The 25,130-nt window shown below is 46.2% G+C and overlaps 1 protein-coding gene and 1 non-coding gene across 3 annotated transcripts in view; one reads left to right on the top strand and one right to left on the bottom strand.

Annotated features, from left to right (window-relative positions):
• Nucleotides 1-7,495: 7,495 nt before the first annotated feature.
• Nucleotides 7,496-25,130, top strand: part of LOC119389128 (sphingosine-1-phosphate lyase) — a 369,711-nt gene continuing 352,076 nt past the window's right edge. The window contains exons 1-2 of one of the 2 annotated variants that reach the window (XM_037656375.2): nucleotides 7,496-7,564; nucleotides 7,691-7,850. In XM_037656375.2, coding sequence (XP_037512303.1) covers nucleotides 7,839-7,850 — 12 coding nt within the window. In that variant the 5' untranslated portion in view covers nucleotides 7,496-7,564; nucleotides 7,691-7,838. Of the gene's footprint in view, nucleotides 7,851-25,130 lie in introns of both variants that reach the window. The other variant, XM_037656371.2, reaches the window with a different exon arrangement.
• On the bottom strand, nucleotides 13,397-13,469 carry Trnaa-cgc (transfer RNA alanine (anticodon CGC)). Its single transcript has one exon. It is a non-coding gene; the product is annotated as a tRNA-Ala (tRNA).

The raw sequence follows: 25,130 nt of genomic DNA, 5'->3' as shown, positions 1-25,130 counted from the left end.
GACAGTGAGCACTTCAAAATGGGCCATTAGTCACCTCCATCGTAATACGAAGCAGTTTCTCTGACACCCCTCTCAAGTGTGCTACAGCACCTATTTGACAGAGAATGCTTCTTCCAATTTTCTGACAAAATTGAAAGCTTCTTCTGTGGGCACTGTTAAATTACCTAGAGTCTTGTCCTGCACCTCCACTGCTTTGAACATCATGGAGATTTGGTTTGGTGAAGACAAATCTTGGCTTTTGTCTTTCAAGAGATCCTTGCACTGTGAGCATGGTGCTTTTTCCAGAAATGCTTGTACTAGGTATCCTGACACGTAACAAACTATGTTTGATTCAAGTACATCTGGTGGTTCTTCGGTGCCTTCGCTGTCTGAAAAGTTTGAGCTGAAGGTGTCGGCCACAGTAGGACTTTCTTGAACGAGTCTTAATTTCTTTAGCTCAGTTAGAAGAACAGCCTTATCTGCTTGCTTCGCAGTTGCTGCCATCTGAAAGCTTGAAGAGCTTCCCGACAATGATATGCCTGAGACCGGCAGCGAACTGAAATGTGTTTGGAGTTTTGTTACAGCCGTGCTGCTGTTGAACGATCCCAAACAAGTTCTCCAAGGGATCCTGATTCAGACGACGAGCGAGCAAAAACTTGAAGTTATAGGATTCCTGCAGATCTGCCCACAGCATACAAACCGCTTTAATTGTGACCTGCCAGCCCTAAATGGTTCTTGGTTGCCTAGGTTCTTTGAATTTCCAAGATTTAATCCATGCAATCCAAGAGTTCAATGTGCCCTGTAGAAGTATTAATTGTATACCTCATTTTTCTCTCAGCGATCTTTACACAAGAATTGTTAAATGAATCAAACAAGTGATCTATTTTCACAACAAACTCAGCTGTGCTTGTGGCTTCTGGTGGAGAACATTAAATGCTATGAATGCTTCTATATTGCCAGATAGACACTGTTGCTGAGCACCCACTTTACTTTCATGTTACCAAATGCACTTTCATAGATGTGCCCTCAGTGAGTTTAGGTAGGCATTTTAGTTTCAGGTGATGTGTTGATTCATACAAATCTTAATATGCCCCCAGGAAGCAACAATATCACCAACAGGAATATCATGCTTCCTCAGATTATTCCTCATACATTTCAACAGGTGGGGGACGTCAAAAATGAAGGAAATCTTCTATTTATCATCAATAAAGAAAGGCCTGTCAGGGCTCACACCCAGTGTCCTTGCAATAACGCAATTGCTGCTACCCTGGTCACAAACCAATGCTTTGACGAAGAGGCCACATGCCTTTAGCTCAATGATTAGCTTTTTCAATGACATTAAAAGGGGCCCTGCGCGTACTGTCCCCCCTCTTCTCAAAAAGGCTACTGGCTGTATCCATTTCTTCGCTATCCCAAAGACCACAAGTGCTGCAGTGTGCGCTGTGCTATTTGTTCTTTCTCTGGCATTATCAACATATCCATGTATGATGTCTTCCTTAGGGTCATACTGCAGATTTTTTTAAAATGAAATTTTGTCAAAAATTAGGCGGCAAGCTCTGTCTTGAATTTCCCAATTTTTTTTCTTGCCTTTTCTTTGAATAACTCGACAATCTGAGGCAGAACTCCTGTCTTTATATTTACGGCCGACAGCCACGTCCTTCAGGACTTCACTGTGGGATGGCTCAGTACTAGGGGTGTGCGAATATTTGAGTTTCGAATTCGAATCGAATACTAACTAATCGAATAATTCGATTCGACTTTCGAATAGCTAGTATTCAAACTTTCGAATAATTCGACAGTACGAATATCTAAAACGCGACAAAGGCCAATGGTGCAACTTGGTGAAGGTGGGGTGGCTAAAACTAACGCTAACGTCGTTACAATAGGCCTTCGTTAAAACTTTCACCAATTTCCTGGTTCGAAAATGAGCACGTGTTTACCTTAGAGGAGGTTATGTTATTTCAGCACGAAAAAAAAAGAGAAAGACAAGAAAAGTGGCAAGCCTTTCTCAACTTCACTTCCGAAACGAAGGTACGGACTTTTGAATAGTTCGGTCGCGTATGCCGCAAGTGCCGTAGAACGTCCCGAATTTGGCATGCGAAACCCTTGAGGATTGGCTTCACATGTGAAAATTTGATCACGCTGCACATTTGCCACTGCCGTACTGCACCCAACTGGAATGGCAGCTCTTCTGTCAACATGGTTGCGCACCCATAACACCTGAAAAAAAAAAAAAAAAAACTCCCGAACAAGCACGTAACAAACCTGTCACCACGCCGTAGCTTTCTTGATTTTTCCTTTCTCTTGCCGTTACTGACAGTGCATGCTTCGATACTATCGATATTTTCGGCCACTATGCAGCACTATTCGATTCGAGATGAAATTTCACTATTTGCACACCCCTACTTAGTACCTTTGATAGATATTTATATGCCTCAGGGCTTGTAAAGTAAAGACTAAGGGCAAACTGTCTAAGTTGCATCGGCCATCGTCTCTTATGTTTTTTCAGTGGTTGCAGATGCATTTGCACTCTTAGAATTTCCAAAAAATCCTTCTTTAGGTACCTGCCTGCTTCAAGAAGAAACTGCGCATGAGATGCAATTGGTTTCTTGGACTTTTTAAGTCTTGCAACAATTTGATGGAGGTGAGAGTTCTCGTCGCAGTAGTGCTGAAGCCTCTTCATATAACATGGAGTGAGCACTTTCCGGGTCCTGGTCCTGGCTCTTGGGGTTCTTGGAAAATCAAAAAGCCACATAACTAATGTTAAGTCTAAGCAAGAGGCTTTAAAACTTACACTTTGGTTAAATGGTTTGGTAAGTTTGGTACACTAGAAACACGTACATTTGTATTTTAATGCAACGTATTATTACCTGGAATTTTGTGTGCATCCTTTACAAAATTTGCAAGCTATGCCCAAATTGAAATACCAGGTCAGGCTAGTGTAAAAGCCTAATTTGGTATTTTTGCATATTATGACAACAAAATAAACACAGACAAAATGTATTTTTTGTCACACAGCCACGTATATGACTGGCCAAAAGTAGGCACGCACCCAGTGGCAGATAGTAAAACGTTAAAACAAAAGTGCATTTAATTAATGAAAGCATCTATTTAATGTAATGAGCTGTATCACTAACCAGTTGTAGTGCCAATATTTATATACTGGGGACGCATGTGGGAATATTTCCTTTTTGTTTTGTAGAATAAAGACACACTTACTGGAATTACTATGTAATCTTGCGTTAATCTTGCTTTAATAAGAGGAAGAATACCTACTCTGTGTAGTTGGCGCTGTTGGACAATGGCTCCTGTGCCCCCTGGGATGCTGGCTCTTGTATTGGTGGAGAGATATTGAGGGGCACTGGAAAAGAATGCTGTATATCACTAGATAAATTTAAGCAGGAGCAATGGCATTGTGCTTTATTTTTGGAAAGCTCCCACTTACTGGTCTCACGCCTTGATGCTGAGAGCTCTGGAGAGAAGTCAGGGAAATCTTGGTATTCTGAAAGTACACATCATTACATTAATTCTATATCCGCTTTAGAAAAAAACACATCAGATGAAATACACACTTTCAATCAAGTAAACAATGAAAATTACCATCTATGGAAGCAGCGAAACGAAGCTTCGACACTTGTGACATAAGAAATATTATTCGCGAAACCACTGCCGTTACAGGGTGGAAGGTACAAAATACTCATCAGGCAAAATTCGTTACAAAATTTAGATTTTATAGTAATCGTGAAACCAAGGAATGATCAGAGTTTCTGAACAATCTCGACGGTCCCAACACACACACACCCCTACATTCTGGCGAGATAAGTCTTAGATCTCAATATCGGTGGAGGGGTATGAGACCCCCAGAGACCGCATTAACTTTAAGCCCCCTTGACTTTAAGGACTGCTGATAATAATCTAAATGTTTAACACAATCTAATCATTCATGAAGAACCCCAAAGAACGTTCTCTTTCACCTAATGCAATTGCCATTACGTTCAATAATCACCGCTGTTTGCGCCCCTCGCGGATATAAAATCTCTTTTAAAAAACTTGTGCTCGATTATTAGAAACGCTGCACGCATAGCCACTTCAAATTGCCTAGGCGTCCTATTCGCAATGCCCACGAACTATAGGTGGCGCGCCGTGCTTTTCAATATGGCGCCAGGAGGAGGGTCAACCCGTTTGTTAGCATAGGAACAGATAGGACGTGCGGACGTACGGACCGTGCCACTTTCACCGGATGAAGTCATGAGATGCGCTGAAATGGATATGAGACTAAAATACTTTCCCAAACCATGGAAAGTGCTAAGTACTCGCCACCTAATCATTTGCTGCGAAGTGAAAGGTTATATTTCAGCTCCGTTACCGTGCATAACGATGCTTTGCGAAATCCTGTGCGTGCTACATAAACCTGTATGAACTAGAATTGACGTATGAGCTGAACGGCACTCCGAGGTAGTACGTACCGAGCCTGCCTAACGGATTTGCCGCAGTAGTAGGCCGCCAGCGAGTAGCGCCATCGTTGCTGCGCGTGATGATGGCTTGCAAACATAAAAGTGTTCGGTGATAATACCCCGTCGTCATTACTTGCGCAGTCGAAAACGCGGAGTTACGTCTTCAACGGAACACAAGCATGTAACATGCCATTCAGTAGCGCTTGTGTCACAGCCATGCTGAGACTCTAGCCGTGTGTACTTCACTCGCATGTTGCAGGTTCGATCAGCACGATCGAAACATGAATATCGAAAAGAATAAACACGTATGCTTTTCGCAACGTAGAAGAAGTTCGCCGAGAAGCGTGGATTGTGGCCGTGACTGCACGTTCCATCGCTCTAACCATTTCGCTTCGTTGGTCGAGCACGAGCGTGTTGGCGGCATGCGGCGCTCCATAATATCCACAATAATTGTGATACATGCAATGCACAAGAGGAACTATGCTTTTATTTTGATCTCGCTCAAGGATATTATACATTAAATACAATCAAAGTGACTTACGAGCGTGAAAGAACATTAACGCACGAGGGGACGTGAAGTGCAACTCGCTCCTCGTGAGTTAGCAGCTGGTGGTTCATCGTCGCTGTCACTCTCGGTGCTTTTACAGTCTTCTACGTCCAGTGAAAAATCCTCGTCGTCAAGATGGTTTCTTTAAACATCACTGCTGAAAGCAATCTGAAGAATTTCCTCCGCCGAACGACTTCGACCACTCCGCGTCACCACGTTTACAATTAGACGTCTGCGCGCGGAGAAAGTTTTGCTCTCAGACCGGTCAACAAGCAAATCGCTTGCAGTGTGCTGACACCTATCAACAAACGTACAAAAACAAGCGGCGCAGCCAGCGCAGCGGTGGCTATGAAACCCAACACACTGGCGAAGGACGGCGTGGATGGAAAGCGTTCGCTCCACGAAAGGCGTCGAGCAGACGCGTCCTCGAATGATTGAAACGTCGCTCGCACGATTCGTAACAGCGCTTTTCTGACAAAGGATAGAGGCCCTATTTTAATGTATCGCCAACTTGAGATCCAGGGGCGTAGCCAGAAATTTTTTTCGGGGGGGGGGTCCAACCATACTTTGTGTATGTTCGTGAGCGCGTTTGTATGTGCGCGTGCATATATACGCAAGCAAAACTGAAAAATTTCGGGGGGGGTTTGAACCCCCCCAACCCCCCCCTTGGCTACGCCCCTGTTGAGATCGCTCAGTTATACATGAGCACATCGCGAGCCCGCGCGACCTCCCTCCCGCGTACAGTGTTATGGGACTCATGCACTACAAGAAACACTGACCAATTATATATGCAAGTAAAACAGGGTGAGCTTCAACTGAATATGTCAGACGATAACATTTAACTAACCTACGTGGCTACAGAAAGCCTCGCGAAGCTGACAGTATGTGTACACTGTGGGCTAGCATTGAAAGCGCGAGTTGCCACGTATTTTCACGAAAACTTCGCGTCTCGCAAGAACGAATCAGATTTCTCGTGTCACGGAGGGCCCGGTTTGTTCACTGATGCAGGGAACATGCAAGGTCGTAGTGTTCCTTTCTTGCCAACGCGTTAACACTGAGGCTAGCACAGCCGAACAAGGGAGCGACTGCGTAGTGCCGCCATTTTGTCGTCTACTAACCCTCCTCGAGAGGACGCTCCTGAATTCCGCTCGGTGGCGCGACAGTCTATGGGCATTGCGAATACATATTAAGTCTGAACATAAGTAACTCTCTAGCTATCCAAAGCAAAATAACATGTTTGAATGATTCATTGGCTTGCGCAAAACAATTTCTGAAAGTGTAAAATTTGGGTGGTTTAGCGCCCCGAGCAGGGAAAATGCAAACTAATGGCATCTTCGGCTGAGCCGCACTGGCACCGTGGCGGTGGAAGGGAAGTTACGTCAAACACCGCCCGAGTTTCAGGCCCCGCTACGGCCCAGACGAACGTGTGAGCCAGGGAACTCGAATCTGCGACAGCAGCGCCGTCTGCGAGACGCGCACAGCAGTCGAAATTCAGCAGACGACATTTTGCAACGGCGGATTTGCACTGGAATTGAGAGCGCGAACGACGGAAAACCAGACGATTAGAGACGCTTGCGAGACGCTTCGCGTCCAGCGTGAACTCGCCTGCTCTACACGCGCTTTTGCTGCGTCAGTTTTGCACAAACTCGACGAAGGTTGGTAGTTTCTGGATCGCCTTTGCTCTCCGGTGAAATCCCGACAGCAAAAGTAGCCTTGTGTAAGCACGGCCGGACGATTTACAGCGCACGCATGTTTTACCTCCAGTCAGGCATGTTCTAATGCAGTGCCAGCTGTAAATTGCGCCTGCATTGATGGAACGTCGCAGCGTCGTCTGCCAGCGCGCGCTGAACGACGGGATTGCACCACGCTCCACCGTCGATCTCCGCGGTGGCGTGCACTCGTGTCGTGGCCGGCCCAGCCGAACATGCGGCACCGCACGCGTGGTGCCCAGACGAACGTACGGCACCGCACGAGTGCGCAGAATACGCCACGAGTGCCGCCAGCCGAAGATGCCATAAGATAGCCGACCGCTAAAAGAGGAGTCAGTAGCTCCACTCTGCGCGCATATCGATTCTGGAACTCGCCACGGTCGATTTTTTCGCCCTCTGCGGCGATCGCGAGAACTTGAGATGGATGGATGGATGGATGCTATGAGCGTCCCCTTTAAAACGGGGCGGTGACATGTCTGCCACCAGGCTCGAAGAAAAAAAAAAAAAAGCTTCCTTGTTTCATGTTGGCCAAATACCTTATCTACATTGATAAGGTGGCGCCTGGTGGCGCCATCTAGTAAACCAGCCTGCAAACGCTCCTTTCCGCGCACAGTAAATTGCATAAAGAGCCGTCGTATTCTTTCGAGAAAGTATTCAAAATAAACACAAAACAATATCCGCGCGTTTTTGATTGTGCAAATGCTTCTTTAGGATTGATAAGTGATGGCAAGAATGACAACGTTCCAAGATGTCAGCGTTCTTGTGGTTAGCTGTCTCGCGGCCCAGCTTTTCCTCTAGAGTCGGTATATGAACTCTATGTCATGCAGCGCGTGCTCCTCCCGGTTGAGGCAGTTGAGGCTCGTCATTCTGGTTGAGTACGTCATTTTGCCTTCACATTGCGCGCAGCCACTTGACGGCCGTTTCTTAACGGCGACGCAGAGCAGTACAGAACTCTCAGTACAGCCATGTTGTAAAGGTTCCTGCGCACCTTTGGCTTCCAGGAATATGGCGATCGCTTCCTCTCTGCTATCGGCGGCATGATAGTGGTGGTTTCGGAGGCCGATAAGCGAAGCGCGGTACGACGTCATACTCGCTGGGTGCCCGACTCTCGACTCGCCCGCTACGTGTGAAGACTCCCGAACGCCCAAGATGACATCACTGGTAAGTTACAGTGCTGATTAGAGCACGTGAGCAAGGCTGACTGCAATCAAACCTCTACAGCTTTGCGTTTTAATTTTGCGACATTTTGCATCCCAACTGCTGCTTCGATCGACAGCTTGTGTGCGGATTCTCGAGTGCGCATTAAAAAAAAAAATATTTCCTTATAAAAAGCTGCTCCCTCTCGACATACTATTGGCAAGAGCATAACGGTACCAAGTTAGCCCATAACCGCCCTGTGCTCAGATAATAATAAATACCGCAAATTATCGAGGTCATTGTAGAACTGTATATTCGGCAGACTAATTTTGCAAAAAAAAAAAAAAAAAGGAAACGTGACCGTCGAGGACATCTGCGTCCCACATCAAGTTCAAATGGACGATGAATCGTGTGTCTGTTCTGTTAGCGTTTGGTAATGCACAGCGCAACAGGAAACCACATGAACATAATTGCCATCTCGCAGCACCTCCTTTTGTGCTCTACGAGAGGAGGGAAGGACACTGATCCAGGTTGTAGCGAAACGTTGTCACATATAGTTCAACAGAATGTGTTGGCAGGCTAGTTGGTGAGAATCCATAGGGCTTTTTTAGCACTTGAAAGAAGACAGCGCTACTCTCAACTGACATGGTTTATTGCGTCACTCCACTCTTCATACCAACCCGATACCGGTAGGACATGCATTGCGCACCCTAAGCGCGCAACCACCACAACTTGGTCACCTGAGCACACTCATGATAGCGAATCCAAAAAACAAAATTCAGTGAAAAACAAGGTTATGGAAGGCACACTGATGCACAAGCACCAGAGGTGTAGAAAAGACACCCAGAAGAGGCCTGTAGTAGTGCCATATTACCACAAAGTGGCTCACAATCTTAAGAATGTGGCCACTAGGTACCAAATCCCAGTAGTATTTTCTGCCCCTAGGAGACTGTCTATGCTGTGCAGGCATGTTTGTAAAGAAAATAGAAAACCACAATGTGAAAAGAGACACGTGAAGTTTGTTGAGCGCAGCGTAGGGGTGGTCTACAAGATTCCACGTTCTTGTGGCAAAGTGTATGTAGGTCACTCAGGCCGCTGTGTGAACGAGCGCCTTAAAGAACATGGGCTGTTTACAAGAAAATTCGACGACTCAAACCACCGAGAAGAAAAGGCAAAAGGAAAGAGGTGGTTTGCGTCGTCGAATTTTCTTGTAAACATGCACCAACTAGCCCAACAGCAAGTTTTACTAAAACATGGGCGATCCCTGCCGACTTGTACAGGCTCCCATTTAGCTCAACACTGCAAAAAGTGCAATTGTTAAGCTTTGTTTAGACTGACTACTATCTTAAAGAAGAGTCGTGACAACACCGCCCGAGAATGATCAGAAGCATTTTACATTCAGTCATTGGACTCGCAGTGCATCAGTGTGCCTTCCATAACCTTGTTTTCCACTGAATTTTGTTTTTTGGATTCGCTATCATGCGTGTGCCGAGGTGACCAAGCTGTGGTGGTTGCTTGCTTAGGGTGCACGATGTATGTCACCGGTATCTGGTTGGTATAAAGAGTGGAGTGACACAATAAACCATGTCAGTTGAGAGTAGCTCTGTGTTCTTGCTTGTGGTGTCGTTTTTTTTTACGCTATAAAAGCACTATGGATTGTCACATAGTTTGTAGGAAAAAGAAAATCTCTGGGGTCCCTTAACTGATGCCGAGACGACTTAAAGGACTCCTAAACCACCTCCGATATTTTTCAAACATTTCATGTAAACACGCCCATCGTGTGCAGAATGCCGTCACGATCAACAATGCCACACGTCGCAGCGCTACAAGCTGCGGGCACGCCACAAATTCCCACAAACAATTTCTTCTCCTCTCCGGGCCCTTATGGTCTGTCTGATGACGTGTGCGACGTCAGCGTGTTGAATCTGTGATGCGTTATGCAGCTGATGCTGCGATTGGTCAAACAAGGACCTACAACTTCCGGTTAGTCTGCAAGCAGCTGCCCGCACTCGTTGCTGTTCTTCGTCGTGTTGCCCGCGTGTGCACGCTTGTGAATAGGCAACTGCAGCCCGTAACGCAACTGCCAAATCGCTGGCGTACCAGCACAGTCACGCCTCGCGGTCTCAAAAGCTGCATGGACTGAATCCGACAGTGTTTTGCAATGGCTTTCACGCATCAGTGCTTGGCTGCGAAAGCACCGACTGGAAAAACGAAAAGATGCGACGCGTGTCACCGTACGGGTCCATCATGTTGGCGATCCTTTGAAGGCGTGCGCGCAACACAGGGTTCATACCTGGCACAATTCGTACGAGCACGGGCCGGCACGGCAACAGCAGTTAGCTGGGAAGCACGGAGTCGCGGCAACCGGAAGTGCCCGCTGTTTCGAAGAGCGCGTCAGTGATGACGGTATGTCACGTGAGATTGGAAGGGGCACTCGGGGAGGAGGGCAAAGTGGCTTTGGTAGAAAAGACCAGCAGACGAGTAGAGGGTAGCGAAGGAAAGAGTGAAACCAGCGATGGCAGCGTTTCGACCATCAAACACATGTAACTTCGCTATTACGGCACCGACTCATGCACAACTGTCACACCACAACTAAATTTCGAGCTCTGGGCGGTTTAGGGGCCCATTAAAGAAAAAGCTATGAGGGATTCCTTGAAGTGTATTCAATGGCATTGTTTTCAAAGTCTTTTGTTGATGTCACCACTGCATGCAAGTCTTGGAACCCACTAAGTTCAGAAATGAATCCATTCAGCTTCTTCGTTATGGCAAAGACCGAGTGAGCATGCTTTCATAGATGCAAAGTGAGCATGCCGCATGCTTTCTCCACGATGAAGTCGTGCACCTGGAGCCACACCTGTATTACTTAGTCTCTCTTTTTTTTTTTTTCTTGTGGTGTTCATGCTGGCTATGCCGGGTTTTTCCACTCATCTAAAGCGACTGTGAAGCCACGAATATTTTTCACTCTCCTGTCTAGTGATGATCAAGAGCAGTTCTGTGCACTTCCTAAGCCGTCACTCATTCTTGGCATGCTTGTAATTTTGCTGTAGGGCAGAAGCAGAGCAGCTGCTGCTAGGAACAAAAGCTGTCACATGTGTGTAGTGCTGCAGGAATGTATGTATTTCAGTGAACTGTATTATATTTGCTCATGTGTGCAGCCATTGTTCAGCGCTTGACATGGCGGACAATTGATAATGTATCGTTCCACTTGAGACAGGCCCATAGGTACTAATGAGTTTTGCTTCCTTCGTGCAATTGTCAACTCTGATATTCTGGAAAATAATGCAAGCATGCCTAGAGCTAGACATGTTGCATACAAATTTTTTTATAATAGACACTCATTGACTAAAATGGGCTAGCTGGTGCATGGTCTGACAAAATTTGGAGGCACAAAGAAATGACAGGACTGGTGGCTCTCAATCTTGTGAGACTCGTCTTTCACCGAAGGACTAAGTGAGACCCGGGCTTTCTTGTGCCTCTTCAGCAATGCACAACCAACGAGCCGAACAATTAGTTCTTCTCCAAGGATCTCTATCCTGCGCTCATGTTTCTTATTTAGTTATGCACAGTTTAAGTGATAAGTGTTAACATTTTATTTTGGAAGATTGGTGCTAAATGATGTTTTGTAAACACAATTTTGGGTCAGTGTAACCTGGTTGTATGTCACCTGCCACGGTGGTATTGTGCTTACAGTGCTTGACTGCTGACCCAAAGGTTGCGGGATTGAATCCCGGCTGCATTTTGATGGAGGCTAGAGGCCCGTGCACATTAAAGAACACCATGTTATTATTGTTGTTTGACCTGATGTCCTGTAAAGTGAAGATGGTGCTGAAAGCAAAGCCTCATGTCTAGCCACATGGATGGCAAGCAATATTGTTTATATAATTTTTCAGCTCATGGAGGAAGAAAAAACAGCAGTGTATACTCAGTTCGTGTTCATTGCTGTGCTCAGAGTAGACAGGAGGAGGTCCTGCAGTGTAAACTTCAATTTGTTATGGCATCAGCATTTCTTTACTAATAACTGGAAAAACACATTAATTGGGCATTTCAGCTGCGTTTCCCCAGAAAAAGGTGTGCACAGTAACTTCAGGACCGGAATAAACTACACTGCAGAAAGGACCCTGTAAATAAATAGGTTATATGCGATCAAGCTGAAAAGATGAAATTGATGCAGTTTTTATGTAAGCTGTTGTGCTGATGTGCTTCACAGTGATAGATTGAACAGATTTACTCTGGTTGCTTTGCACAGGGCTACCTTCTTTTAGGGGCGAAGCACCTTAGGGCCTTGGCTTGTCCGTCGTTGTCCGTCCATCACAGCACATACCCGACGAAACATCTGTGACACGTGTGTGTATGTTGCAACTACGATTACAATTATAAAGCCTCAGATAAGAGTCATATGCAGCACTCAAAACACTCCTGAAATATCTTTTTAAAAATGAAATCCAATAATAATTAAAGGCACTATGCTCCCGAAATCAACAAACCTGGCTATCACACTCCTCAAGGATGTGCACAGTGGGATGTGGAAGGTGCCGTGCCTGACAGTTTGACTATTGGCTCTCCATTTCACAGACCACAAAGCAGTAATAATGAAGGGAAAACGGAATCCAGAACTCAAGACGGTAATCGAATTATAACAAGAGGATTAAAACAGAAGAGCATTAAAGAGCAACCAAATAAATACATTTGTATATATATACACTTTATGTCATGCAATTTACATTTGCAGTGGCAATGCGCGGGTGACGTACAGTGACATATTGGTACGATACCCAGTGCTTTGCGACTCGTCATGATTCAGATTAGTGGAGATGCGGTGATTTTTTTTGTTTAAGGGGGATACGGGGCTAAATGTCAACTTTTAAACTGCTGCACTAATTTTGATGAAAATTTTAGGGATGGCTCATCTTTTTGATATTGGGACATATACCAATTTTCAGCACCCTAGCATGAACACAAAGCTCTTGGGCAGTAACTAGTTACTAGTAACACATTACTGGTAACTAGTTACTTTTTTTAGTAACTTGTAACTGTAACGAGTTACTTTTAAGTTACAGGAACTTGTAACTGTAACACTGTTACTTTTTTCACAGTAAGTGCAACGGGAAATACCATTACAGTTACTTCTGTCTTTATGAAAAATTATCCAACAGCAACACTTTTTCAAACTTTCTTTTTTACCATATCCTCTCCACCCCTCAACTTTGTAGAATAGAGCTCCCCTCGCGGTTTAGGAGAGGAGGTCACTAAGAGGATTATCTTCCCTGCGGAACACCGAGGTCGGTCATCAACGCAACGTGTAAATCAATCGTGTTGCAACTGAACAGCTTGCTAAGTTTGCGTCCGTTTTTTTTTCTTGTTTTTTTCGGCATATATATGCTTTTTGTGACTTGAGCATCTAGCTCTGTTGTTGAAGGAAAGAAGTGGAAATTTTAAGGGCCCGTTTTTCTTTGTTATGCACAATATTAATGAGAACTAACAGACAATAATGCCAAGGAAAGTATAGGGGACGTTATTAGTAGTAAATGTAATGTAAATGTGAAGAAAGAAAAGTGGACGAAAAGATAGCTTGCCGTGGGCAGGGACCGAACCTGCGACCTTCGAATAGCGCGTCCGATGCTCTACCAACTGAGCTACCGCGGCGGCCATCCCCCCGTCCACTTTATGGGGTATGTATGTGTAATTAAACGTGGGAGCGTCAGTCAGCGCCGCCAGTAGCCATGACGGCGAGTGTGGAACACTCTTTATCTGCCTGTTGGCGTCACATAGCACGTGAACTTATTACGAGCTGGCAGCTGACCAATAATCCCTCGCATACTGCCTGAAAGCATCAAGTCTGCCAGAACGAGACCCTCGCTATGAATGAAGGAAAGAAGTGGAAATTTTAAGGGCTCGTTTTTCTTTGTTATACACAATATTAATGAGAACTAACAGATAATAATGCCAAGAAAAGTATAGGGGACGTTATTAGTAGTAAATGTAATGTAAATGTGAAGAAAGAAAAGTGGACGAAAAGATAGCTTGCCGCGGGCAGGGACTGAACCTGCGACCTTTGAAAAACGCGTCCGATGCTCTACCAGTTGTTGGTGTACAGGTAGAGGAGCATTAGGATGCCATGTTTATAGTCTCCTTCGTCTGAGACTCGAGCTAATCGTGTTTGACAGGTGGCTAGAAAGCAGCAGAACGCGAAACAGTAGGAGCCAGAAATACCGGGAGCTCGCGAAGTGATTTTTTAAAACTTCTCTGGAACTGATTGTAAAATGTTTACTCTGACTTAAGACCACAATTATTAACAAAATGATGTTTCGCCTGCATTGCAGGTGGCATCCGAAAAAAGAAAAGAAAATGAACCGAGGTCGACCAGTCCACTAGTCCTTGTAGCAGGGGGCCGCGGTTGCTTTTGCCAGCTGATGCGCTCTTGCAAATGAACCACAATTTCAGGAGCTTTCTTTCCCCCCACCTTCGTTCACAAACCAGCGCTGTCGCCTTGATTAGGTCAAAGCTGTGCCCTGTCAGTCAGCAGTGTTCCACAAGCTCGGTCTTAGAATGCGTTGCATGGGTTGCTTTTGCAATATTTCACTTATGTTCTTCAGGCCTCGTTGATCCTTTCCTGCTGGTTTCACTGATCCCCGCATCCTACTTTTAGATGACACCGCCATGATCGTTTGCAGGTGTGCGGTCTTTCGATTTCGCGAACACATGTTCCAAGTTATAATAACGGGGCTTAAAGGCGGTTTGTATGCCCAGCGGACGTGCAGCTCTCTGACACACCTTGGACATACGAAACAGACACATACACTTCTGGGTGTAGTTGACAAACGTCCTAGGGTACTGCCAGTACATCAACCACGTTTTCCATTTCAAGTATGAGGTGTACAAAACGATTGCTGGTGTTGGGCCCCTTTTTAGGTTTCCTTTGTCTAGGGTTTTACCACGGGCATTTCTTATTGAATAAATTCTATTATTTGATTTGTGATCTATTAAATATTTTATACAGTAATGGAAAAGTAACGTTACTTTTACACAGTAACTGTAACAGAGTTACTTTTTTGGTTTAGGTAACTGTTACCGTAACACTGTTACTTATTACTGGTAATGTGCCCATGGCTGTTATGATCACTCATCTATGCTAACTTAGGAAAAATAATGAAAATGTATGAGTTATTTATCATTTTGAGTCCTCTAGAATGTTTGTAGTGCACGATAAGGCCAGTCATATTTTTTATGACGTTTCTGTAAAAATGCCATTGCTCTAAAAGCGAACATTATTTTTTTCCTTCTCACTGCAGGTCAGACTAGGGAATTGTTTTGTGTGTTAGAAACTACTTAGGGATCAGTAAAGAACCTTATCTTGTTCCTGACAAAATTTCAATCTAGAAGCAACCTTGTAAGCAGGCTTTGGTGAAGCAGTTTGGAAATGATAGTTTTGCAAAATGCGAACTGATAAAAATGAGCTTAAATATTTCACGACATGCTATTTATTTCAATTGTCAAAAAAAAAATTTATCAATGTGACCGCCTGCATAAATACGGCCTTCCTCATCAACATGACACTGTTCTGTGACAGTTTCATGCAATTGTCTTAAATTTTTCACAGCTTTTAGTTGTGAATGCTGATAACAGCTCATGGTGGTCACAAAACGGACCACGCGCTGATCGCAATAAATTTGGAGGAAAACGGACATATAAGCAGAGTCGCACACAAACACAGCAGGAGCAACTCAGAATTTCCGCGGATGGTCACATGATACGTGTCCGCCAATTTGAGCTTCAGTTCCAGTTTTCCAGCGACTCTGCTGTCGGCACACGGCTCAAAATGTGCCTTTTTAATTTATTTGTTTGTCCTCTGGTGTACTTTCGACAGAAGGCCTTCTGTGACAAAAAAGCATGAAAAACAAACATTCTAACACGGGCAGTCACTTTGCGTTGGGCTTCTTGCCCGCTTTGCCTTGAAAGGGGCACTCTCCCCAGCAAATTCTCGTAAAAAGAAATTTTTCATTCTTTTTTTCTGACAGCCAAACTTAGTGAGCATGTTCTTTAATGAACCATCCATCCAAAACAACTCAAATTCGAAAATGCATTTCTTTGTTTTTTCGAAAATTATGTTTTTAGCCCCGCTTAACAGTGGAGCTGTTTAATTGGGGTAATTCCGGCGTGGGATGCAAAAATTCGGGCTCCACTGAAAAGCGGGCCAAGCCTGTTGTTGTTGTTGTTGAATTAACTTTCTTCTGGGAGTGAGCGAAAGCATGCTCCGTGCAGCAGCCGACCACGGCTGCTGCACGGGCGAAGCGCAGTTCGGCGAAAACGGAACCTTTGAACCACGCGCGCCGTTCCCCGTGGCAACGCCACAGGGGTTCTTTTTTCCATGAATCAAACGGAAACGAACAAACAGCATTTTATTACGTCTTTTGATGCATGGAAGGTGCTTTTTTATTGCTGCTAGTTTTATTACTAGTGATTTATTGTAGGCAGACTCTCATACGTCACCGGGATCACTTCGAAAATGTCCCACTCGTGGCGCTCATCATGTGATACATTTAGCTTAATGTCTCGGTAAGTAGGGCACTGCTGTTGATAATATTGCCGTTTTAGACGTTTTCATACATTGAGCTTTCACTCTGACATAAATTGTTATTTGCTTTTAGTGTCCCTTTAAATACTTTAAACACACAAGAAGCCTACTTAAAAATACTGTGTAACCATAGGAATACTTCCGAACGCCGAGAAACGCTATGAAACCAACAATAGCCCATATTTCGCATGGCACACTACAAGAGCGCTAGGTGCCCAATCAGGTTTCCAAAAGTAGCATAAGCTCACAACCTGCCTATTTTTTTTTTTAACTAGAAAACAAGCACTACTAGCCCTACTTCGAGTTACTCTGAACTTGAAAACGTGCAAAGAAAGAAAAAAATAAATGCCCTGCATGACAGCTGTTGTGGGAAACTGCTCAAAAGCTGCTTTGGGCTCATTTAAGTTATTGTCCCCTGTAGTTTGATATTTGCTGAGGCCACAAATGTTAATAATTAAACGGTTCAAGTTCACACTGAGTTCGGTTTCAGGCATCTGCCAGAGGCACTGCTTGAGCTGCTCCTTGGACCCCTCGAGAGGTTGTCGCTACCTTTCAAAAATAGTGAAGCCTTAGCTGACTGGATTCCAAGAGAAGGCAGAAGGTTAGGTGGGCAGATGAGTTTAAGAAGTTTGCGGGTATAACGTGGCGGCAGAAAGCACAGGAGCGGTGTGGTATCCGCCGCCATGCCCTGCCGAACTATGTCGGAGAGCCGCAGGACCGCGAAGTAACTACACCGACCCAGTACCTCAAACAACTCTGTTTATTCTTAGTCCATGATGGTTAATATACACAGATGTCAGCTGACATGATAAGGCGCGTGCGCGTGCATCTGCGCATGCCTAGGGCTATCTAGATTATAACGCACATGCTGAATACAACATTCTCCCTCCTCTCAAAAACTTGAACAATCACTTAGAAAGAGTAACAATAAGTAGACACTACATATCACTCAATGTCGTTCATAGTCTTTTAACCACGACGGTGGTCTTCTTAGCCTCGTCGACCGCCTCAGTTCTGGAAGGTCCCTTGAAACTTAGGCCCCAAGGTTTGACGGCTGGGGTGCATCATCGGAATCGTTTGGCGAGTCACAACAGGAAGATTCTACAGGAGTAGCAGGCCGAGGGCAGGGTACCAGCCGATTCCCATTCCAGGTGCGACCATCACTTAGTTTGTGTGTCTTGGCCACATTGGTCAATGATTGTGAACAGGCTTCAGTAACTCACAGCACCCTTGGGCACATGGTCTGGCAGCCTGATTCGTACCAGTTGACCTGTTGTTAATGGAGAATGCTTTGTAGCTCGTCGACGGTCGGTGTAGGTCTTACTTGCTGTTGCTTTTGCTTTACCCTGCTGCGGATGGCCTCCATTGCTGCATGTGGGTCTTGAAAAAACTGTTTACCTGGCGCTCCTACTAGATCCAGTTTAGTTCTGGGATGACGGCCGTGCAGGAGAACGGAAGGCTTCACTCCTGTAATGGCATGCGGCGTGAAACGGTAAACTCCTAGATATTCGGTGATGGCTTCCTTGAGAGACCGACGTTCACGCGTGCAGAGCTGAACATACTCTTTGAGCACCAGGTTAAATCTTTCCACCTGGCCGTTCGCTTGCGGGTGGTAGACTGCCGAATACGTATGGGTGATGCTGCGTACCTTGAGAAAACTGTCAAACTCGCAGGCTGTAAACTGAGGACCATGGTCACTCACAATCTCGTCTGGGTATCCTTCCCCGCTAAAAATGCTTCGTAGGAAAGAAATAACTGTTGTAGCAGTCACTCTCGCAGCGAAGCAAACCTCTGGCCACTTGCTGAACTAATCAATGGCCGTAATCGCGAAACGACAATCTGCAGGCACGTTCGCAAAAGGACCCACAATATAAATTCCTAGCTTCTGCCATGGTGCCGACGGAAATGCAACTGGCTGCAATGGTGGTGTCACTGGTTTTGCAGACTTGTCAACTGATTGCCATACACCACAAGATGCAGTCAACTGTTCTACTTGTTTGCACATAGCAGGCCACCAGTATTGCTCACGTAGTCGCTGTTTTGTCCTTGTTATTCCTGGGTGAGACTCGTGGGCTGCGTCAAGTAGCCGTCCTGCGAGAGATGAAGGTGCGACGAACTTGTCTCCACGAAGTAGGAGGTCTCCAACGACTGAGAGCTCAGTCCACACCCTGTAGAATGGAACTGCATCGGCAGGCAACGTCTTCACTGCAGGCCATGTCGAAGTCACCCACTTCATGACCTGTTGCAGCAGCTGGTCTTGCATTGTTTTAGCGACAAACTCCCCATGGGTAACGCATGGTAAGACCACACAAACGGTCTCCCCAGTCTCTTCCTCCTCCACCTGAACTGGGAGAGGCATCCTTGAAAGAGCATCAGCAACCGTATTCTTGTCACCCTTTTGGAATTCAATTGTGAAATTGTATGCCAGTAGTCTTGCGTGCCACCTTGCTATTCGGAACGGACGGCGACCTACTCCCTTTGTACTTAGGAGCGTAGTCAGAGCCTGGTGGTCGGTGCGCAGAGTGAATGGACGGCCCCAAAGGTAGACTCTCCAGTGTTCGCATGCCCACAAGCATGCAAGGGCTTCCAGTTCCCCAACGGAGTACTTCTGTTCCTGTGGAGTAAGCCTGCGAGAAGCAAATGAAATCGTTACTAGCTCATCATTTCTTGTCTGTTTCAAGACTGCTCCTAGCCCGATGGATGAGGCGTCTGTGGTAACGATGATGTCACCCGCAGGGTCAAAAAGCTGTAAACATCTTGTGGACAAGGTACTTTTCAGCTGCTCGAAACAAGCTTGTCTGGCAGGATTCCTAGTGAACGTGGAATTCTTATGTAAGAGGTCACGAAGAGGCTCAACAAGCACTGCATAGTCAGGTACGAACTTTGCGTAATACCCAACCATTCCTAAGAATGAGCGCAGGGTACTGATATCCGTTGGTGCTGGTGCAGCCTTGATGGCGTCAATGTTGCTTTGTAGCGGCCGTATACCTTGGTGACTTATCATGTGCCCAAGGAATTCTATTTCTTGAACATTGAAAATGCATTTGTCATTCAGCTTCAATCCAGACTTTGCAATCAAGTGCAACACTTGCTTCAAGTTCTTGAGATGCTCCTCAGGCGTGCTACCATACACAATCACGTCATCTATGTAGCACAAAGTATTTTTGCACTTCTGCAGGATAGTGACCATCATTTTCTGAAAAGGAGACGGTGCCGATGCAAGGCCAAAGCAGACGCGTTTGAATCGATACAATCCACTATCGGTTATGAAGGTAGTCGATTCTCTACTTCCAGGACTCAGCAGGACTTGGTGGTATGCGGCTGCTAAATCAATCTTGGAAAAATACTTTGCACCGTGAAGTTTGTGCAGCAGTTCTTCCGTGTGAGGCAACGGAAATTTGTCAATGATGACCGCTTTGTTCGGTTCGCGTACATCAACGCAAATTCTTATCTTGCCATTTTTGTTTGCCACTACTACGATTGGTGATACCCATTCTGAGGCATCTACCTTTTCTATCACATCATTCTGCTCAAGGCGCTGCAGCTCTTCACGCTCCGCGTCTCGCACTGAAAATGGCAAACGGCGTAACTTAGCAGCGACAGGCGTGACCCCTTGTCTTATCTTGACCTTATGAATGAAATTTGCTGCTAGCCCTAACTTTCCATCGAACAAGGTTGAAAATTCGGAGAAAAGTTCAGGATCAAGGCCTTGTGGCGCTTGCGTAATGTTAGTGCATTGAAGTGACATACCATTGATGTGCAGCCGCAGGGCTTCGATAGTGTCGATGCCGAGGATGTCCGCACCGCCTTTGACGACGTAGAAAAGTGTCTCGGCGTGCTGACCTTGGAAGAAGACTGGCACTGTAAAACACCCCTCAATGCTTATTCTGCGGCGAGAAAAATCGTACAGTGCCGCTGAGGTCGGCTGCACCGGAGGGCATTTCAACCTCGAATACGTGACGGCCGACAGAATCGAGACAGCAGAGCCTGTGTCTACAAGGAGACGTACGGGCACGTCCTGCACGAGGGCGTCCACATGTATTGCTGCTTTTTTCTGCCGTGCGAGAAGCAACACGTTGAGGTCTTCGGATGTATTGCAGGTATCAACCTCTCGGACAGCAAGTGCCCGCTCGTCTGGCATGCCACTCCGACACACACGCTGGAAATGTCCCCATTTGCCGCATTTGCTGCATGTTTTATCCCGTGCCTTGCATGTTTTGGAATCTGCGAGATGCCGTGAAGACCCGCAACGAAAACACGCTTTGTGCTGCGGCGACGGCATTCGTGCTTTTGTACGGGCTGGCATCTGATGTTTATCCACATTTTGGATGCTCGCAGCTGATGACTGTAGCTCAAGTGAGTATTTCGTGGCTTCTTCAATGTTGTTCGAGATAGTCAGCGCAGGTTCAACCGTAAGCGAAGCTCCTTCCAGAAGTAGGCGTTCCCGAAGAACATGGTTGCTCGTTTTCGCTACAAGCTGGTCACGAATGAAGTCGTCAGTTTGCTCCCCGAAGTTGCACGTCAATGCCAACTCGCGCAGTGCCGTGACGAATGCTGCTGCGGTCTCCCCAGGCAGTTGGGTGCGCTGTCCGAACCGGTGCCGTTCCACGACGATGTTCGTTTTAGCAGTAAAGTAGGCGTCCAATGTAGCCACCGCTGCATCGTACTCGTCGCTCGGGCCGCTTTCTTCTTTTCCCGCTGTACGCGGTAATGCGTAGTACATTCGCTGGCCTTCCACCCCCAAGCAGTGCAACAGCAAAGCTTTACGGCGAGCAGATGGGTGGACGTCGCTCCCCGATGCCAGGAGATAATTCTTGAAAAGGCGGTGCACTGCGTCCACGGAAGGGTAGGCTTCCCGGACGTCGGCAGGAACTCGGGCGGTTGGTGCAGGCTCATTGCTTCAGCTTTCGGTCACTTCACCACTCCTCGCCAACTGTGGTATCCGCCGCCATGCCCTGCAAACTACGTCGGAGAGCCGCAGGACCACGAAGTAACTACACCGACCCAGTACCTCAAACAACTCTGTTTATTCTTAGTAGTCTGTGATGGTTAATATACACAGATGTCAGCTGACATGATAAGGCGCGTGCGCGTGCATCTGCACATGCCTAGGGCTATCTAGATTATAACGCACATGCTGAATACAACTAGCGGGTTGATTGGCAGAAAATGCGAGAGGCCTTTGCACTGTAGGGGCTGCATGTTTCCCATGTGCCAAGCACTTCCTAGTAGAGCAAGGGAAGCCCCGCCACGGTGGTTTAGTGGTTATGGCGCTAAACTGCTCACCCGAAGGTCGCGGGATCGAATTTCGCCATGGCGGCTGCATTTTCGATGAAGGTGTAATTGTTTGAGGCCCGTGTACTTAGATTTAGGTGCACGTTAAAGAACCCCGGGTGGTCGAAATTTCCGGAGCCCTCCACTCATAATCATATCGTGGCTTTGAGTCGTTAAACCCCGGATATTATTATGAGAGCAAGGGAAGTATGGGTGAGGAGAGGGTAAAGCAGGGCATAGTCTTGTATCGTATACTTTAGTATGTGCCATAGTGTAAGAAGGAGAGGTGACTCAACGCTGCGAGCTGGATTGGCAAAACCTTGTTCGGGTTCACGTACTTGCTCGTAGAGGGCGCTGAGCAAACGGGGGCCACCGACCACTAAACGCACCCACAGAATCCATAGTGAAAACTGCATCACTGTATTCCGGGTTTTTCTTGTGCTGCTTCATAAAGGTGCAGTGTTGCTGTGCCTCTCAGCTGGCCTCTTATCATTTCTTTTTTTCACTCTTTGGACAGATAGCTTGGGCAGTCTGGAAATATAGTAGGCACTGCATCTTTCAAGAGGGACGCTTTCCGGGGCTTTTGAACGAAGACATTACCGCCGTAGAGAGCCTCCTTGGTTTTGGTCATCAGATGTGGCTTGAAGTGCCTTTTGTAGAGGTGGTCAGTAGACTGCACCATCCTGTCTTTGCGAGGTATGGCACTCCTCCATACCCAAAGACGCTCTTCTTTTTTCAGCGTGGAAAACAAAGAGAGTTTCTCAGTACCCTGTCCTGCCACGCAAGGCGAAACATTTTTTGCCCATCGCTCCCTGAGCCCATGCGCGTCACATAAGTTGAGCGGATGAAAGAAAACTCGTGCAGTACGAATAGTTTCACAAAATGCGAATAAAGACTTGTTGGCATGAAACGTGGTGTCACGGACAGAGTGAAGTGAAATGGCGCAGTTCTCCTGGCCCCCATGCACCGAGTGCTGTCTGGTGAAAAGAAGGCAAACGGGAACAGCTTTTCGACGTGGCTGCTGTGTCACCTCTACTTCCTACACCGTGGTATGTGCCAAGCACCTCCTAGCATAGCATGGCCATGCATGCTCTAGTATAGAAAGGCATGTGAGGGAGGCCAATATAGAAAGAAGCAGATGAAGAAAAAACTCGTTTACCAGGTGGTGGCGCTTGCTCCTCTGTTCACTCAGATTGTGCAGGCCTGGAACTGGCTTTAATATTTTAAAGTGCATAGCACTTGAGGGGCCCAGCCTGTCATCCATCCACTGTCGCATGGTCACGCAGTGTTCACTAGTCAATGCAGGCCAAGGTTAGCAATGCTCAAAACGAGTGCAAAATAAACTAAGAAGGTCTAAGAGAACCTAACTACAGAAATAACCAAGTATTAATCGCAATAATTTACCCAAAATCTCGAAAAACATTGAAGGACTTTTTGTTAATTCCAAAGTGTGTTCGACGAAAGCTTGTGGCCCTTCGACTGACTATGCCATGGTATCGGGGGAATCAACATTCTTGGGGCGTTTCCCCAAACCGCTTGCCGTGGAATCATCACCGGGCCACTTAGGAGCCATCCGACTAACTCGACTGCTGCAACGAGACGTCTGACACATGCGCCATCACGTGATTGCTGAGAGAGTGTGAGGGGAAGAGGCCACAGCTGGCACCGTTCTAGGGCATGGATGGACGGACGCCGCGAGCATGAGACATTAAAGGCTTTCAGCTTAAAACGCTTCTGCAGCGTCCGGCTGATACCCACGTCGCGCAAGAGTGGGCGCCACCACCTCGGCAAGCGTGCGATTGCCAAGAGAATCCCTGGGTTGCCCATGCTGCACACTTCCTCAGGTTTCACAGTAGTGGAGTTGCATCAAGCACAGAACACAATGGCTGTAGAAACAACCAAACAGATTTCAGCACAAAATAAATGCTTGATTACGAGGTTCGCTGCAAATCGTGTCACATCCAAACGTAGGTCGGCAAAATAAACGGAGCTCACTCAGACTCGCTCAATAAATATGTTTTTCGCTTAGGGCTCACTCAGACTCACCAAAGCTTTGCTGAAGCGGACTCACTCGGACTCAGACTCACGAAACTTTTCCTCAAATTGGCTCGCTCGGAATCGTAGATCGGCAAACTCACTCATGAGTTGACTCACTCAGACCGGGCCGTGAGTATGTGTCTGAGTGAGTCCGGGTGAGTAATATTTTGGTGAGTTTGAGCCCGAGTGAGTCTGGCTGAGGAAAATTTTAGTGAGTCTGGTTGAGGAAAATATACGTGAGTCTGAGTACGAGCGAGCCCTAAGCGCAAAATATAGTTCTTGAGTAAGTCTGAATGAGCTCCACCTGTTATTGCTGACCTACGGTCCAATTAACTCGTGTTCAGCATTACTACCAGCCTTATATAGGCTTAAGTTTATACTCAAGTCTATTCACTCAACGCACTAGCGTTCATGCGCCATCTCAATATTTATTGATTACAGGCATGAGCTAGTGGTGGGGGGTTGGTTCCATGACTTCCACCGCAAACTCTTCTACGGGAAGTTCATGATATAAATATCTCGTGTGAGTCACATATTTCGTAAAAATGTCCTTACTGGATTGAAACCACTGATAACTCTTATAAGACGGTACAAAATGAAAGGGCGAATCGTAGAGCACTGATTATGTGAGATATTGGCATTAAAGAGCATTGACACCGCGATCGAAACAGCACATTTTACCCTAACAGACTCATGAGTCGAATCACTCAGGCTCACTCAGACTCAGGTCAATCCGTGAGTCTGAGTCTGAGTGAGTCCGGCTGAGTAATGTGCTACTGAGTTTGAGTCCGAGTGACTCTGGTTGAGAAAAAGTTTAGCGAGTCGGAGTCCGACTGAGTCCGGTTGAGGGAAATTTTGGTGAGTCTGAGTTCGATTGAGCCCTTGGAGCGAAATATATTTGTTGAGTGAGTCTGAGTGAGCTCTAATTTTTTTTTTGCCGACCTATGCTCGGACTCACAATCACCAAAACTTTCCTTGAACGGACTCACTCGGACTCAGAGTCGCAGGAGTTTCCTCCAGCCAGACTCACTCGGACCTAGACTCACGAATATTTTCGTCAACCGGATTCACTCGGACTCAGACTCACCGAAATTCTCCTCAAGCGGACTCACTTGGACTCAGACTCACAAAAATACAACTCAGCCGGACTCACTCAGACTCGCGAAAATATAACTCAGGCTGACTCAAACCAAAAATTTTTGTAAACCGGACTCACTCTGTACTCAGACTCACTAATATATTCCGGGAATGGACTCGTTCGAACTCGTAGAACTCACCAAACTTTTCTCAACCAGACGTACTCAGACTAAAACTCAAACCAAAAATTTTTGGTACCTTTCAATACACAAAAAGAAGTTATTTTCCACGTATCTCAATCTCTATAGTAAACTGAAATTCAACAATAGACGTGATTTTCACAG

This window comes from Rhipicephalus sanguineus, chromosome 1 (assembly GCF_013339695.2).
Source record: "Rhipicephalus sanguineus isolate Rsan-2018 chromosome 1, BIME_Rsan_1.4, whole genome shotgun sequence".
NCBI classification, from domain to species: Eukaryota; Metazoa; Arthropoda; class Arachnida; order Ixodida; family Ixodidae; genus Rhipicephalus; species Rhipicephalus sanguineus.
Note: the sequence above shows the minus strand (reverse complement) of the source record. Positions and strands in the feature narration are given on the sequence as shown.